The sequence below is a fragment of the Pelophylax lessonae genome (assembly GCF_965119305.1).
Source record: "Pelophylax lessonae genome assembly, chromosome: 5".
Taxonomy (NCBI): domain Eukaryota; kingdom Metazoa; phylum Chordata; class Amphibia; order Anura; family Ranidae; genus Pelophylax; species Pelophylax lessonae.
This window is the reverse complement of record NC_138772.1, coordinates 537,717,800-537,730,496: the sequence shown is the minus strand read 5'-3', so window position 1 is coordinate 537,730,496 and position 12,697 is coordinate 537,717,800. Positions and strand designations below refer to the sequence as shown.

Below are 12,697 nucleotides of genomic sequence, written 5' to 3'. Positions count from 1 at the left end.
CTCTTTAGTAGGGATGATCGAACTTTTGAATTGTTCGGTTCGACCAGAACACCCGAATTTCCCGAAAGTTCGGTTCGGATTCCCGGACCCCATTGAAATCAATGGGACCCAAACTTCGGGAATCAAAAAACACCATTTTGAAGCCCTAAAACCTAATAAATGCCCCTAAAAAGTGCATAGGGTTCTGGATCATGCCCCAGGGACTATGAATCAGGCGAAAAAACGTTCTTAAAAATTTTAGTTTTTGATAGAGAGCCAATTATTGAAAAAGAAAAAAATGAGATTTCTTTGAATTTAGTGTCTGGGGGGTCTAAAAGATGTACCTGTGAAGTTTCAGCTCTGCAGCATGTCCAGAACCAGAATTCTAGCATGCCAAACCTTCAAAAATTACTTTTTTGCTTAACCGCGCCTTTCTTTTGCTCCTAATAAAGCAGATGTGTGTGACGCCTTTTGCAGTGGACTTAACGCTTACAACAAGAACAGGCGTTAACTTGTCACTGAGGCTTTAAGTCCACTGCAAAAGGCTTTGCTACTCTGCGTCACACACATCTGCTTTATTTAGCGACAACTTTGGGTCACATAGCAGTGTGCGTCTTGCAGGTGATTTTCACATCGCACACTTGATAAAGCCTCAGTGACAAGTTAATGCCTGTTCTTGTTGTAAGCGTTATCAACTTTATCAACTGTGTGATGTGAAAATCACCTGCAAGACGCACACTGCTATGCGACCCAAAGTTGTCGCTAAATAAAGCAGATGTGTGTGACGCAGAGTAGCAAAGCCTTTTGCAGTGGACTTAACGCTTACAACAAGAACAAGCCATTAAGTTGTCACTGAGGCTTTGGCAACTCTGCGTGGTGAAAATCACCTGCAAGACGCACACTGCTATGCGACCCAAAGTTGTTGCTAAATACAGCAGATGTGTGTATCGCAGAGATGTATTTTGCACAATAGCTGACTAGCAAGCACGTATACCTGCTGTAGATATATCAGCAGCGCAACGTGCTCACTAGACAGAACCCTGACACGTAAAGCTATCCCTACAAAAACTAGATTATTGAATCTAACTATAGTGGTATATAGTACCCTAACTACACTGCATATCCCTTTCCTCACACTAAAAGAACAGCTCCATGCAGCAGAAGATAATATCTAACTGACACTGTCCCTTTAATTTTTTTTTTTTTCTAACTCAAACAGCACAATCGCTGTATTTCTAACTACACTGACAATCTTTCTGTAAGCTGACTGCTCTTCTGCTGATATGGAGCTTTACAAGCAATCGGCTATGCAGCAACCATTGTTTAACACAGCAGGAGAAACACAAATGTATCCAGTCTCTTCCAAAGTCTCTGTATTACAGTGCTAGAGGTTAGGCGGGGCTATGTTAAATACTGGGGGGCGTATTCACTCCTGATTGCCCTCTGGTCCCCATAGTCACTCCAATTACGTTCCTAGCAGACTCCTGCCCCCTCATTGGCTTTTACTGGCGTTTCTGGGCCAATCACGGGCTTTTGAAGCCCACTTCCTGTCCCATTGCATTTTGGGCGGTTCGGGTGACCCGAATTCCGAACTTTTACCACAAAAAAGTTCGGCCGAATTTCGAACACCCAATGTTCGGGTCGAACCAATGGTCGACCCGAACCGTTCTATCATCCCTACTCTTTAGATGGGTTGCACCTCTTTAGATGTATGGGGCTCTTTAGCTTTATAAGGCACAGTAGATGTATTAGACCTCTGTGGCCCTTTGAAGTTGTAGGGGGCTCTTTAGATGGGTTGGACCTCTATAAGTGTATGGGGCTCTGTAGATGTATGGACCGCTGTAGAGGTATGGGACTCTATAGATATATTGGGCCACTGTAGCTGTATGGGGCTCTGTAGATAGATTGGGTTCTGTAGATGTATGGGGTTCTGTAGATGTATTGGGCCTCTGTAGATGTTTGGGCTTCTCTAGATGTATTAGACCTTGGTAGATGTATGGGCCTCTGTAAATGTGTTGGGCCTCTGAAAAACCTTCTTCGGACTGTTTAACTATATAACTATGTATCATCATATTCTTTATTTCCTTCCCAGGTTTGTGGCTGATGCAAAAGCTAAAAAAGTCCGGCTCTCTGCTACAGCTGACGTTCAGGGACAACGCTGATCTGCGGAAATCTTTCCTGTATCAGCTCAGCCAGAAACCAGGTTTGTAAACTTAGCTAAGAAACAAAAATAGAAAAAAAACAGGACACTTCTGGCACCAATATCTTAACGTGATATATATCTTAAAACAAACAGTAAATCTTTTTTTTTTTTTTAAAAGTTTTTTTTTCTAAAAAACAATGTAATAAATAAAAAGATTTGTCTGAATATATTTATGACATCCTAACCAGGTGCCATCTACCTGTCAACAAACGTATTCAAGTATACAATATCACATTTATTTCATGTGATGTATCTTGTAATGTCAGATAGGTTCATTTGATGGGTTATCCAATTCTCTACGCGTTTCTTAGACCAATGATCTGCTTTCTCAGAAAATATGGAGGAGAGATCATATTCTGTGTGTACCTTCAGCATCTAGATGAAGTAAAAACAATATCACTTTATATAGGGAGCTCACTTTTATACAAGGGAAGACTGCCCCCTAAAGGACCCATGCTGTTATCTACTGTATATGTTCTTAAAGCTAATATACAACATGATCCAAGCTTTTGGTCCATATTATCTACCTATCTCTTAAAGAAGAATACCAGGTATTGATATTTTTATAGCTTGCACCAATGTACCTATATATATATATATATATATATATATATATATATATATATATATATATATATATATATATATATATAATATATATATATATATATATATATATATATATATATATATATATATAATATATATATATATATATATATATATATATTATATAATATATATATATATATATATATATATATATATATATATATATATATATATATATATACAATACTTGTGGGGTCCCTCTAGTCACTGAAGAGGACTGTAATGGATATTGCTAGTACAGTGATCTCCATTAGCTTCTTGTTCCCATGTTAAGCAGCTGCTCTGCTGCATTGTGAACACAGGAGGTTGGCTGTTGAACATGAGGCCATTCAAAGAAACAAACGAAAAAGTAAGCACACCCAGTCTAGTGATGTGACTCCATGATATATCTTCTAAATATACTGTCATGCCATGTAATGGAAATTGAACATCATATAGTATCAGGAACTGAAAACTAAATTAGGTGGAAGATGACTTGACAAAGAGTCAGAGACCTTGAAACACGTTGTCATGGAGATACAGTGAAACTTCCCTTCACCCGAAAGTGTCCTGGTACTGTGGTTGCTGACATCAGTTCCAGTTCCTTGCACAAGGCTCACCTTGGCTGCAGGGGCTGTTCCGCCCTCATCTTCTGGCGTGTTCAGCCCAAGGTTTTCTTCTTCCCACTTAATTGGCCGCAATTAACTACTATGAATGGCAACACAGTCATAATGGTCCACAGTAGAGTGAAGAAAGGAAACAAGCCACAATGAGAAGGAAGTTGGGAGGAGGAACTGCAATAACCAACAAAAAATGTGGGACTCTAAATTATGCCACCAAGAAACCATCAAGAAAACATAAAAAAAGTTTGGCAAAAACACCAAAAGTTTTTATTAAGTAAACAATATCATAAAAAGACAAAAATGACGAGAAAATATATACAGTGCCTTGCGAAAGTATTCGCCCCCTTGAACTTTTCAACCTTTTGCCACATTTCAGGCTTCAAACATAAAGATATAAAACTGTAATTTTTTGTGAAGAATCAACAACAAGTGGGACACAATCATGAAGTGGAACAAAATTTATTGGATATTTCAAACTTTGTTAACAAATAAAAAACTGAAAAATTGGGAGTGCAAAATTATTCAGCCCCTTTACTTTCAGTGCAGCAAACTCTCTCCAGAAGTTCAGTGAGGATCTCTGAATGATCCAGTGTTGACCTAAATGACTAATGATGATAAATAGAATCCACCTGTGTGTAATCAAGTCTCCGTATAAATGCACCTGCACTGTGATAGTCTCAGAGGTCCGTTTAAAGCGCAGAGAGCATCATGAAGAACAAGGAACACATCAGGCAGGTCCGAGATACTGTTGTGGAGAAGGTTAAAGCTGGATTTGGATACAAAAAGATTTCCCAAGCTTTAAACATCCAAAGGAGCACTGTGCAAGCGATAATATTGAAATGGAAGGAGTATCAGACCACTGCAAATCTACGAAGACCTGGCCGTCCCTCTAAACTTTCAGCTCATACAAGGAGAAGACTGATCAGAGATGCAGCTAAGAGGCCCATGATCACTCTGGATGAACTGCAGAGATCTACAGCTGAGGTGGGAGACTCTGTCCATAGGACAACAATCAGTCGTATACTGCACAAATCTGGCCTTTATGGAAGAGTGGCAAGAAGAAAGCCATTTCTTAAAGATATCCATAAAAAGTGTAGTTTAAAGTTTGCCACACGCCACCTGGGAGACACCAAACATGTGGAAGAAGGTCCTCTGGTCAGATGAAACCAAAATCGAACTTTTTGTCAACAATGCAAAACGTTATGTTTGGAGTAAAAGCAACACAGCTCATCACCCTGAACACACCATCCCCACTGTCAAACATGGTGGTGGCAGCATCATGGTTTGGGCCTGCTTTTCTTCAGCAGGGACAGGGAAGATGGTTAAAATTGATGGGAAGATGGATGGAGCCAAATACAGGACCATTCTGGAAGAAAACCTGATGGAGTCTGCAAAAGACCTGAGACTGGGACGGAGATTTGTCTTCCAACAAGACAATGATCCAAAACATAAAGCAAAAATCTACAATGGAATGGTTCACAAAGAAACATATCCAGGTGTTAGAATGGCCAAGTCAAAGTCCAGACCTGAATCCAATCGAGAATCTGTGGAAAGAACTGAAAACTGCTGTTCACAAACACTCTCCATCCAACCTCACTGAGCTCGAGCTGTTTTGCAAGGAGGAATGGGCAAAAATTTCAGTCTCTCGATGTGCAAAACTGATAGAGACATACCCCAAGCGACTACAGCTGTAATCGCAGCAAAAGGTGGCGCTACAAAGTATTAACTTAAGGGGGCTTAATAATTTTGCATGCCCAATTTTTCAGTTTTTTATTTGTTAAAAAAGTTTGAAATATCCAATAAATTTCGTTCCACTTCATGATTGTGTCCCACTTGTTGATTCTTCACAAAAAATCACAGTTTTATATCTTTATGTTTGAAGCCTGAAATGTGGCAAAAGGTCGCAAAGTTCAAGGGGGCCGAATATTTTCGCAAGGCACTGTATATATAGGAAATACAGAGTATATTATAAATAGACAATATATCAATACATGTCCTTACAAGGTAATGGCTACACGCTTTTGTGGATAACCTGCTTCCTCAGGACTAGGACATACTAAGCTCTGCGCAAACTGTACCCTTTCTTTTTTTTTTTTTTTCCATAACTACCCTTTCTTTTTTCTGCTCCCATCATTCTTATTGGATTGTGTGGACTACATGCACTCCACTATTTTTGCCATTTATATATAAATATTCTAAAGACCCTGAACTATGCATCTTTTTGTCTACAGGTCTTCAGTACTTTAAAAATGTTGTTTTGGTGGCATCTCCCCAAGATCGGTATGTTCCGTTTCACTCAGCAAGGATTGAAATGTGCAAAAACGCTATTAAGGACAAGCATACAGGTACTATAGCTTATAATGCACAATGAGTTTAATTATAAAATGCTTGGAAATATAGTATATGTTATACTTTGCTAATCATTTATGATTTCAGCCTAAGGCTCGGTTCACACTGGGGTGGCACAACTCTGTACTACTTCGGGGGCGACTTGTGCATTCCCATGCACCACGACTTCGGAGCGACTTGCACGGACTTCACATAATGGAAGTCTATGCAAGTCGCTCCGAGGTCGCCCCGAAGTAGTACAGGACCCTTTTTCTAAGTCAGAGCGACTTGTGTCGCTCCTTTTAGAACGGGTCCTGTAGCAGTCAATGGACCGCGAGGGAGCGCGACTTGTCAGGCTGACAAGTCGCCTGACAAGTCACGGCAGCGTGAATGGAGTCTAAAGCACAACTACAGTTTTGTTTTGTTTTTTTAATTAGTAGCATTAAACAATGTAAAGAGCAGCTTTTGCTGTAATACCTTACCTTCTGGTGCTTTCCCCCATAGTATTGCTACTTGGAGGTTCATATCATTTAATTTTCTTGGCCTAATGACACATAGCATCATTTGATCCACTTCCTGTGAGCCCAGGGTGTCGTGGAAACAACCCCTAGAGCAGTGATTGTGAATCTTGGCACCCCAGATGTTTTGGAACTACCCATGATGCACTCTGCACTCTGCAGTGTAGTTGGGCATGATGGGAAATATAGTTCCAATACATCTGGGGTGCCAAGGTTTGCCATCACCGCCCGAGAGGGTGCATCATCATTTCAGCCTGGGCTCACAATACAATACTGCCAAGAGTGGCACTGCCATCATAAGCACTACAGTCTCCGCAGTACTGAAGGCTGCTTCAGCTGGATAAAAGGAAGAGGATCCAGGGATGCCACCTAACCAGCTAGAAGATCCAGCACTTCCAGATATAGGAACCCTGTGGCCAACTCCTCTTTCTTTCATGTGACAGCGCTTGTGATTGGCCATTGGTTGTTCAGGCATCCAGCGCTGTCACATGAAGGCCGAGAGAGAGAGTCCTCAGCACTGTGTGAGCTCTGAGGATCTCAGGGCTCTCTTTGTTGGGTTTGCACTGTTGCTGTGCTCATTAACCGCTTGCCGACCGCCGCAAGTAGATATACTGTGGCGGTCAGCCCCTCACAGGCAAAGTGACGTTTATAGTAGGCTCTGGGGAGCGAGCGCGCGCCGCCGGAGGCGCGCTCCCGCGCGGTCACGGACCCCCCCCCCCGCGCATGTGACCGGCGGACCCGATGTCCGCTGGTCACTCTGCGATCGTCGGGGGTGAGGGAGAAAGTCAGGCGGCTAGTGTAAACAAGCCGCCTGTCATTCTCCCCTGTGTAGGAACACTGATCATACGGTTCTACTATGTAGGACCGTTGATCATTGTTCCTACAGCTCAAGCCACAGCCAATCACAGTTAGAATCACGCCCCTAGGGACACACACAGCCCCTCCCTCTCAAATAAAGTTAACCCCTTCACTACCAGTGTATTTTTACAGTAACAGTGCATATGTATAGCACTGATTACTGCAGTAATGTCACTGGTAACCCCAAAAGTGTCAAAAATGTCAGTCAAGGGTCCGATCTGTCCGCCGCAATGTCGCAGTACCGCAAAAAAAATCACAGATCGCCGCCATTACGCGTTAAAAAAAAAACAACAAAAATTACAAAAATCTTTCCCTTTGTTAGTAAACTTTTGCGCAAACCAATCAAAATACGCTTTTTGCGATTTTTTTTTACCAAACATATGTAACCTAAATCAAATTGTCCGAAAATGTTACAAAATTTAGATTTTTACATTTTTTTGGGGGGGAATTTCATATAAAAAAATGTGAAAAATATTGTTATTTTTGCAAAATTGACGCTCTTTTTTTGTTTATAGCGCATGATCAAAAAATCACACAGGTAATCAAATACCACCAAAAGAAAGCTCTGTTTGTGGGAAAAAAAGGACGTCAAATTCGTTTAGGTACGGCGTCGCATGTACGCGCAATTGTCCGTTAAAGTCACGCAGTGCCGAATCGCAAAATACCCCCTGCTCAGGAAGGGGGAAAAATCTTCTGGGGCTTAAGTGGTTAATAGGGAAGAGAGAATCTGCCCAGGTTAAATTCACGTACAGTTTTGCACATTGTTCTGGAAAGTTGCAAACTTTGTAGCTATCCCAATTAAAGTTTATGGGAGGGGAGGGTCAAACCTTGTTATTCTAATCTGGCTATTTGTAGGGCTATTAAGCACATTATTGTCAAACAATAGGCATGGGACAACCGACACTGCTAAGGGGGAAGAGAGCAGAGTGCAACAACATGGTGTAGAATACTCTGTAATAGTGATCAACCGATATAGGTTTTTCGTTGCCGATACCGATATTTTGGCCAATGCGTATCGGCCGATATACGCCGATATTTTTGTACATTTAAAAAAATGTTTTTTTCTTTTTCTTTTTTTTCTTGACAGGTACTCTTGTGGAGGGATCTGGGGGTCTAAAATACCCCAAAACCCCTCCTCTGCACTTAAAGTGGAGTTCCGGCCTCAAAAACCTTTTATAAGTAAAAATACCCCTATAATACTAATCCATCGCCCTTTACAGAACCGCTATTCTCATACTTACAAGGTGTACGGTATTGGATTTTAGTCAAAATCTTACTTTTAAAAACGCTGTCTGAGCGCGGCCATCTTGGATGTGGGCATCTGAAGCCGCAGTGTAATCTGCTGTGTCCTTCTTCCTGATTCCAGGGAGTGTTCTGGGAGTTCTTCCTGATTCCAGCCTCCTGGGAGTGATGACAAACAGCTCCCAGGATGCAATGCAAAGGGGGAAGTGATGTTGGTGGCCGTGGCCACAGAGGGGGATGAAGGAGGAAGTACAATCAAAAATGCCCTGAAAATAAGGTAAGGGACCCCTGAAAAAAAATTGAAAATGCCCAATTGTTGATCAGCATAGTGAGCACTCCAGGAATCACTAAAGTTGCAAAATAGGCCGGAACTCCACTTTAAAAGCATTCAAAGCGCCAAGCTTGGCTGTTTTGAATGCTGTAATTTTTTTTAAAATCTGGCGCCAGTACCCGAAAGTGATGTCATGACATCACTTCCTGGTTTTTGCATTGAGACCTGATCAGAGTGTGTGTGGTTTTGATCAGGTCTGCTTCGGCGGCCGTGCAGGCTGGTTGCCCAGGTCTCCCGGTGGGATGGGAGACCCGTGCAAGCCGCAGAAGGCGGCGGGGACATCCCCTCCCGCTCCTTGTAATGACAGCCGAGCGGCTTCTCAGCCACATCGGTTGTCATTACAAGACAGCCGACCCTCGGCTATGGACGGCAGGCATCACTCCCATACATGCACTTTCCCAAAATATCGGCAATATCGGTAACCTCTGGGGCCGATTGTGATATATCGGGGAAAATGCCTAACGGCCCTCGATATATCGGCTTTGCCGGAAATCGGTCAGTCCCTACTCTGTAATACTGAAATAAAAAATGCAGTAAAGTATTGCACTCATCAATGTCGCTTTTGTGCAGTAAGCGTGAAGGCAAAACTCATCCACTCCTAACATGGTTTCCTTGTGGCCACTGGCAACATAGGAGTTTGGGCCCAGTGCTTGAGATGCATCAGGTGACCCTGTCTAACAATTCACAATAAAACAGGTTTTAGCCTGCGGTCACTCTGGATATGATTTAACGTAGTGCGATTTAAAGTCCGACTTCAACACAACTTCAGCACTGCTTCAGTGAGATTTCTATTATTACTGTTAAGACACTGCCATAGAAACACATTAGATGTTGTGTTGGGTACGATTTGTAAATCATATGTCATGCCTGAAGTCATACTGGTGTAACCAAGGGCTTAGTTGCACTCAGTGCTTTAAGTGGCCCAAAAGAGGTGCCGGTACTCTATTATAGCCTATAAATTTTGTCGCCCCCCCCCACCCCACATCAGGGTCCCCACAGAGCACCCCTCCCTGGCCTGGGCTGGGACTCTGGAGCAGGGGGACTCACTGGTGGTGACTGGTCTGGCTCTGGAGTGGGAAATATTCTTGGCGGGGGCGATTGAGGGCGCAGATGTCCAAAATGAGCTTACTGGTACGCTAAGGCGCACGGAGAGGTGGCAGTATGCTCAAGAGCCATATTTGGAAGTGGCGGTACTGAGTACCAGTGCATACCGGCCCACTTAAAGCACTGGTTGTACTCATTTACAAATATATGTGGACAATCATGCACCCGGAACGGAGGCCTCGGCCCACCGGGCATATGCCCGGTCTGCCCTATGGCCAGTCCGGCCCTGTATGTGGTAGCTGCAGTGCTTACGCCAAGGTTCCTCTGTATACTGTAGTTTAAACTCTGTATATTTTAGAGTCTCCAAGTTAGAGTAGTGGATAAATTAAAGTGATATTAAAGTCTCATTTTTTAGGGTTTAAAAAACAAACATGTTATACTTACCTCCTTTGTGTAATGGCTTTGCACAGAGCAGCCCAGATCCTCCTCTTTTAGGGTCCCTCCCCGATACTCCTGGCCCCTCCCTCCTGCCCAGTGCCCCCACAGCAAGAAGCCTCCTCTTTCTCCTCATTTGCTCAGCCAAAACTGTTATACAACATTACTGGATCAAGATGGGGCTCAGGTAAGTATTAGGGGGATTGAAGTAGGCAGCTGCACACAGAAGGTTTTTTATCTTAATGCATAGAATGCTTTAAGATTAAAAAAAAAAAAACTTTAGACTTTAAAACCACTTTAAGGGCAGGTTTGCATAGAGGAAGCCTACTCATCTTTAAAGGATCTGACCACCACCATGCACATCACTGGTTACTAGATGCTGTTGTTAGGAGACACTCTTCTTCCACAGCCCCTGGGAGGACATGGAAGGACTGCTGTAAACCCAAACTTTGATATGATTATAGAATTACTATCCATGCCTTCAAATTACAGGCTCTTCGTTCTGACCAGGAAAAATGGCCATGTCCTTGCATTGTAGGTTGTTGCGTATTTCTGCTGCCAACCTTTGAACTTTTGGACAAAAGTTTACAATTTGCGAATCCTGGGGATTTGCTGCAACCCATGAAAAGGCAAATCCAAGCCTTATCCCTATTTATAAAACATCCATGGCCCGGCATACAAATTATCACTGGCTTAATGCAACTTCAATACTTTTCTTCCAGGTCCCATCTACACCGAAATGATAAACAACCTTCTACAGCCGGTGATAGACTCGAAGGACTGCACTTTGATCAGGCACAATGTTTTTCATGCCCTCCCAAACACAGCCAACACTCTAATTGGACGAGCCGCTCACATCGCTGTGCTGGACTCTGAGCTTTTTTTGGAAAAGTTTTTCCTTGTGGCCGGCCTGAGCTACTTCAAATAGCGCTGGATTCTGAAAGTAGGGATTGTCCGTTATACTTGTAAACCAAAAAGTCATCGGAACGAGAAATGTCTATATAACCATATAACAGGAATATCAGCAAAAAAGGGTCTTTCTCCCATCAGTAATTTGAATATATATATTTTTTTTCTTCTGGAGAACACTTCTGTAGCAGTGTATATAAGTAATATGATTATTTTATAACCTTGACTCTAATGGCCTCAATCAAGCCAATGTTTTCTGTCCAAATGAATTTTTTGCCCAGCTACACCATTATTTTACTGTACAATGACGTAAATGCCACAATAACTATTTCAGCTTTGTCATTATGCATTGATTAGTCTATTATTTTCTAAACCTCATGGCAATTTGCCTGATTGTGTATACAGGTGGTTTCCTTACAGAGCTGTTCAAAAATAAGCAGGTATTTGACCCAGGTAGGTGGAGAAGGAAGGGTCGCAAAATTAACATCAATAGAGCCTTCAAATAACCCATCCAGACACAATTTTGAATGTGGAATATTTTAGGCACAGCTTTATAAATAAAATAAATGTTGGGCTAGGGTCGTCCAATGCCCAAGGAGAAGATGGGAAATGACCTTCCTTCCCTCAAACTCCCTTCCCAATACAGAGCACTTCTCTCAACCTCTCCCCCAGTACAGAGCTTTTCCCTAAATCCTTTCACACTACAAAGCTCGTTTTCCATCCCCCCAGTGCAGAGCTCTTCCTTTACCCCTCCCACCCACACAACAATGCCTCTCAATACAGGGCCTTTCTATTATCACTATCAACTACAAAGCTCTTCCCCATCCCTCTTCCCCAGTACAGAGCTCTTCCCTCACCCTCTTCCCCAGCAGCACTACAAAGACCCAACCCCCCCTATACAGAGACCTTCCTTCATGACCTTCAACTACAAAGCTCTTCCCCCATCCCTCTTCCCCAGTACAGAGCTCTTCCCTCACCCTCTTTCCCAGCAGCACTACAAAGACCCCCCTATACAGAGACCTTCCTTCATGACCTTCAACTACAAAGCTCTTCCCCATCCCTCTTCCCCAGTACAGAGCTCTTCCCTCCCCCTCTCCCCCCCACCAACACTATAAAGACCCATTCCCATAAAGAGACCTTTCTTCATCACCCTCAACTATAAATCTCTTCCTCCATCCCTCTCCCCCAGTACCGAGCTCTTCCCTCCCCCTCCCCCCCAGCAGCACTACAAAGACACCCCCCCTATACAGAGACCTTCCTTCGTGACCTTCAACTACAAAGCTCTTTCCCCATCCCTCCCCTAAGCACAGAGCTCTTCCCTCTCCCTCTCCCCCCACCAACACTACAAAGCCCCCTCCCATAAAGAGACCTTCCTTCATCACCCTCAACTATAAATTTCTTCCCCCATCCCTCTCCCCAGTACCGAGCTCCTCTCTCCCTCCCTCCCTCCCCCCCAGCAGCACTACAAAGACCCCCCCCCCCCATACAGAGACCTTCATTCGTGGCCTTCAACTACAAAGCTCTTCCCCCGACCCTCACCAGCACAGAGCACTTCCCTTGCCCCCCCCCCCCCACTAAAAACTCTTCCACCATCCACCCAGTACAGATCTCCCCCCTGTCCCTGCAGTACAGAGCT

The 12,697-nt window shown here is 43.2% G+C and overlaps 1 protein-coding gene across 1 annotated transcript in view; it reads left to right on the top strand.

Moving 5' to 3' along the window:
- The window catches only part of FAM135B (family with sequence similarity 135 member B), a 143,974-nt gene extending 132,054 nt beyond the window's left edge, over positions 1–11,920 (top strand). The window contains exons 17-20 of the mRNA XM_082257944.1: positions 2,072–2,182; positions 5,628–5,741; positions 10,875–11,789; positions 11,900–11,920. Of these exons, the coding sequence (XP_082114070.1) occupies positions 2,072–2,182; positions 5,628–5,741; positions 10,875–11,080 (431 nt within the window). The 3' untranslated portion in view covers positions 11,081–11,789; positions 11,900–11,920. The remainder of the gene's footprint in view (positions 1–2,071; positions 2,183–5,627; positions 5,742–10,874; positions 11,790–11,899) is intronic.
- Positions 11,921–12,697: the final 777 nt, after the last annotated feature.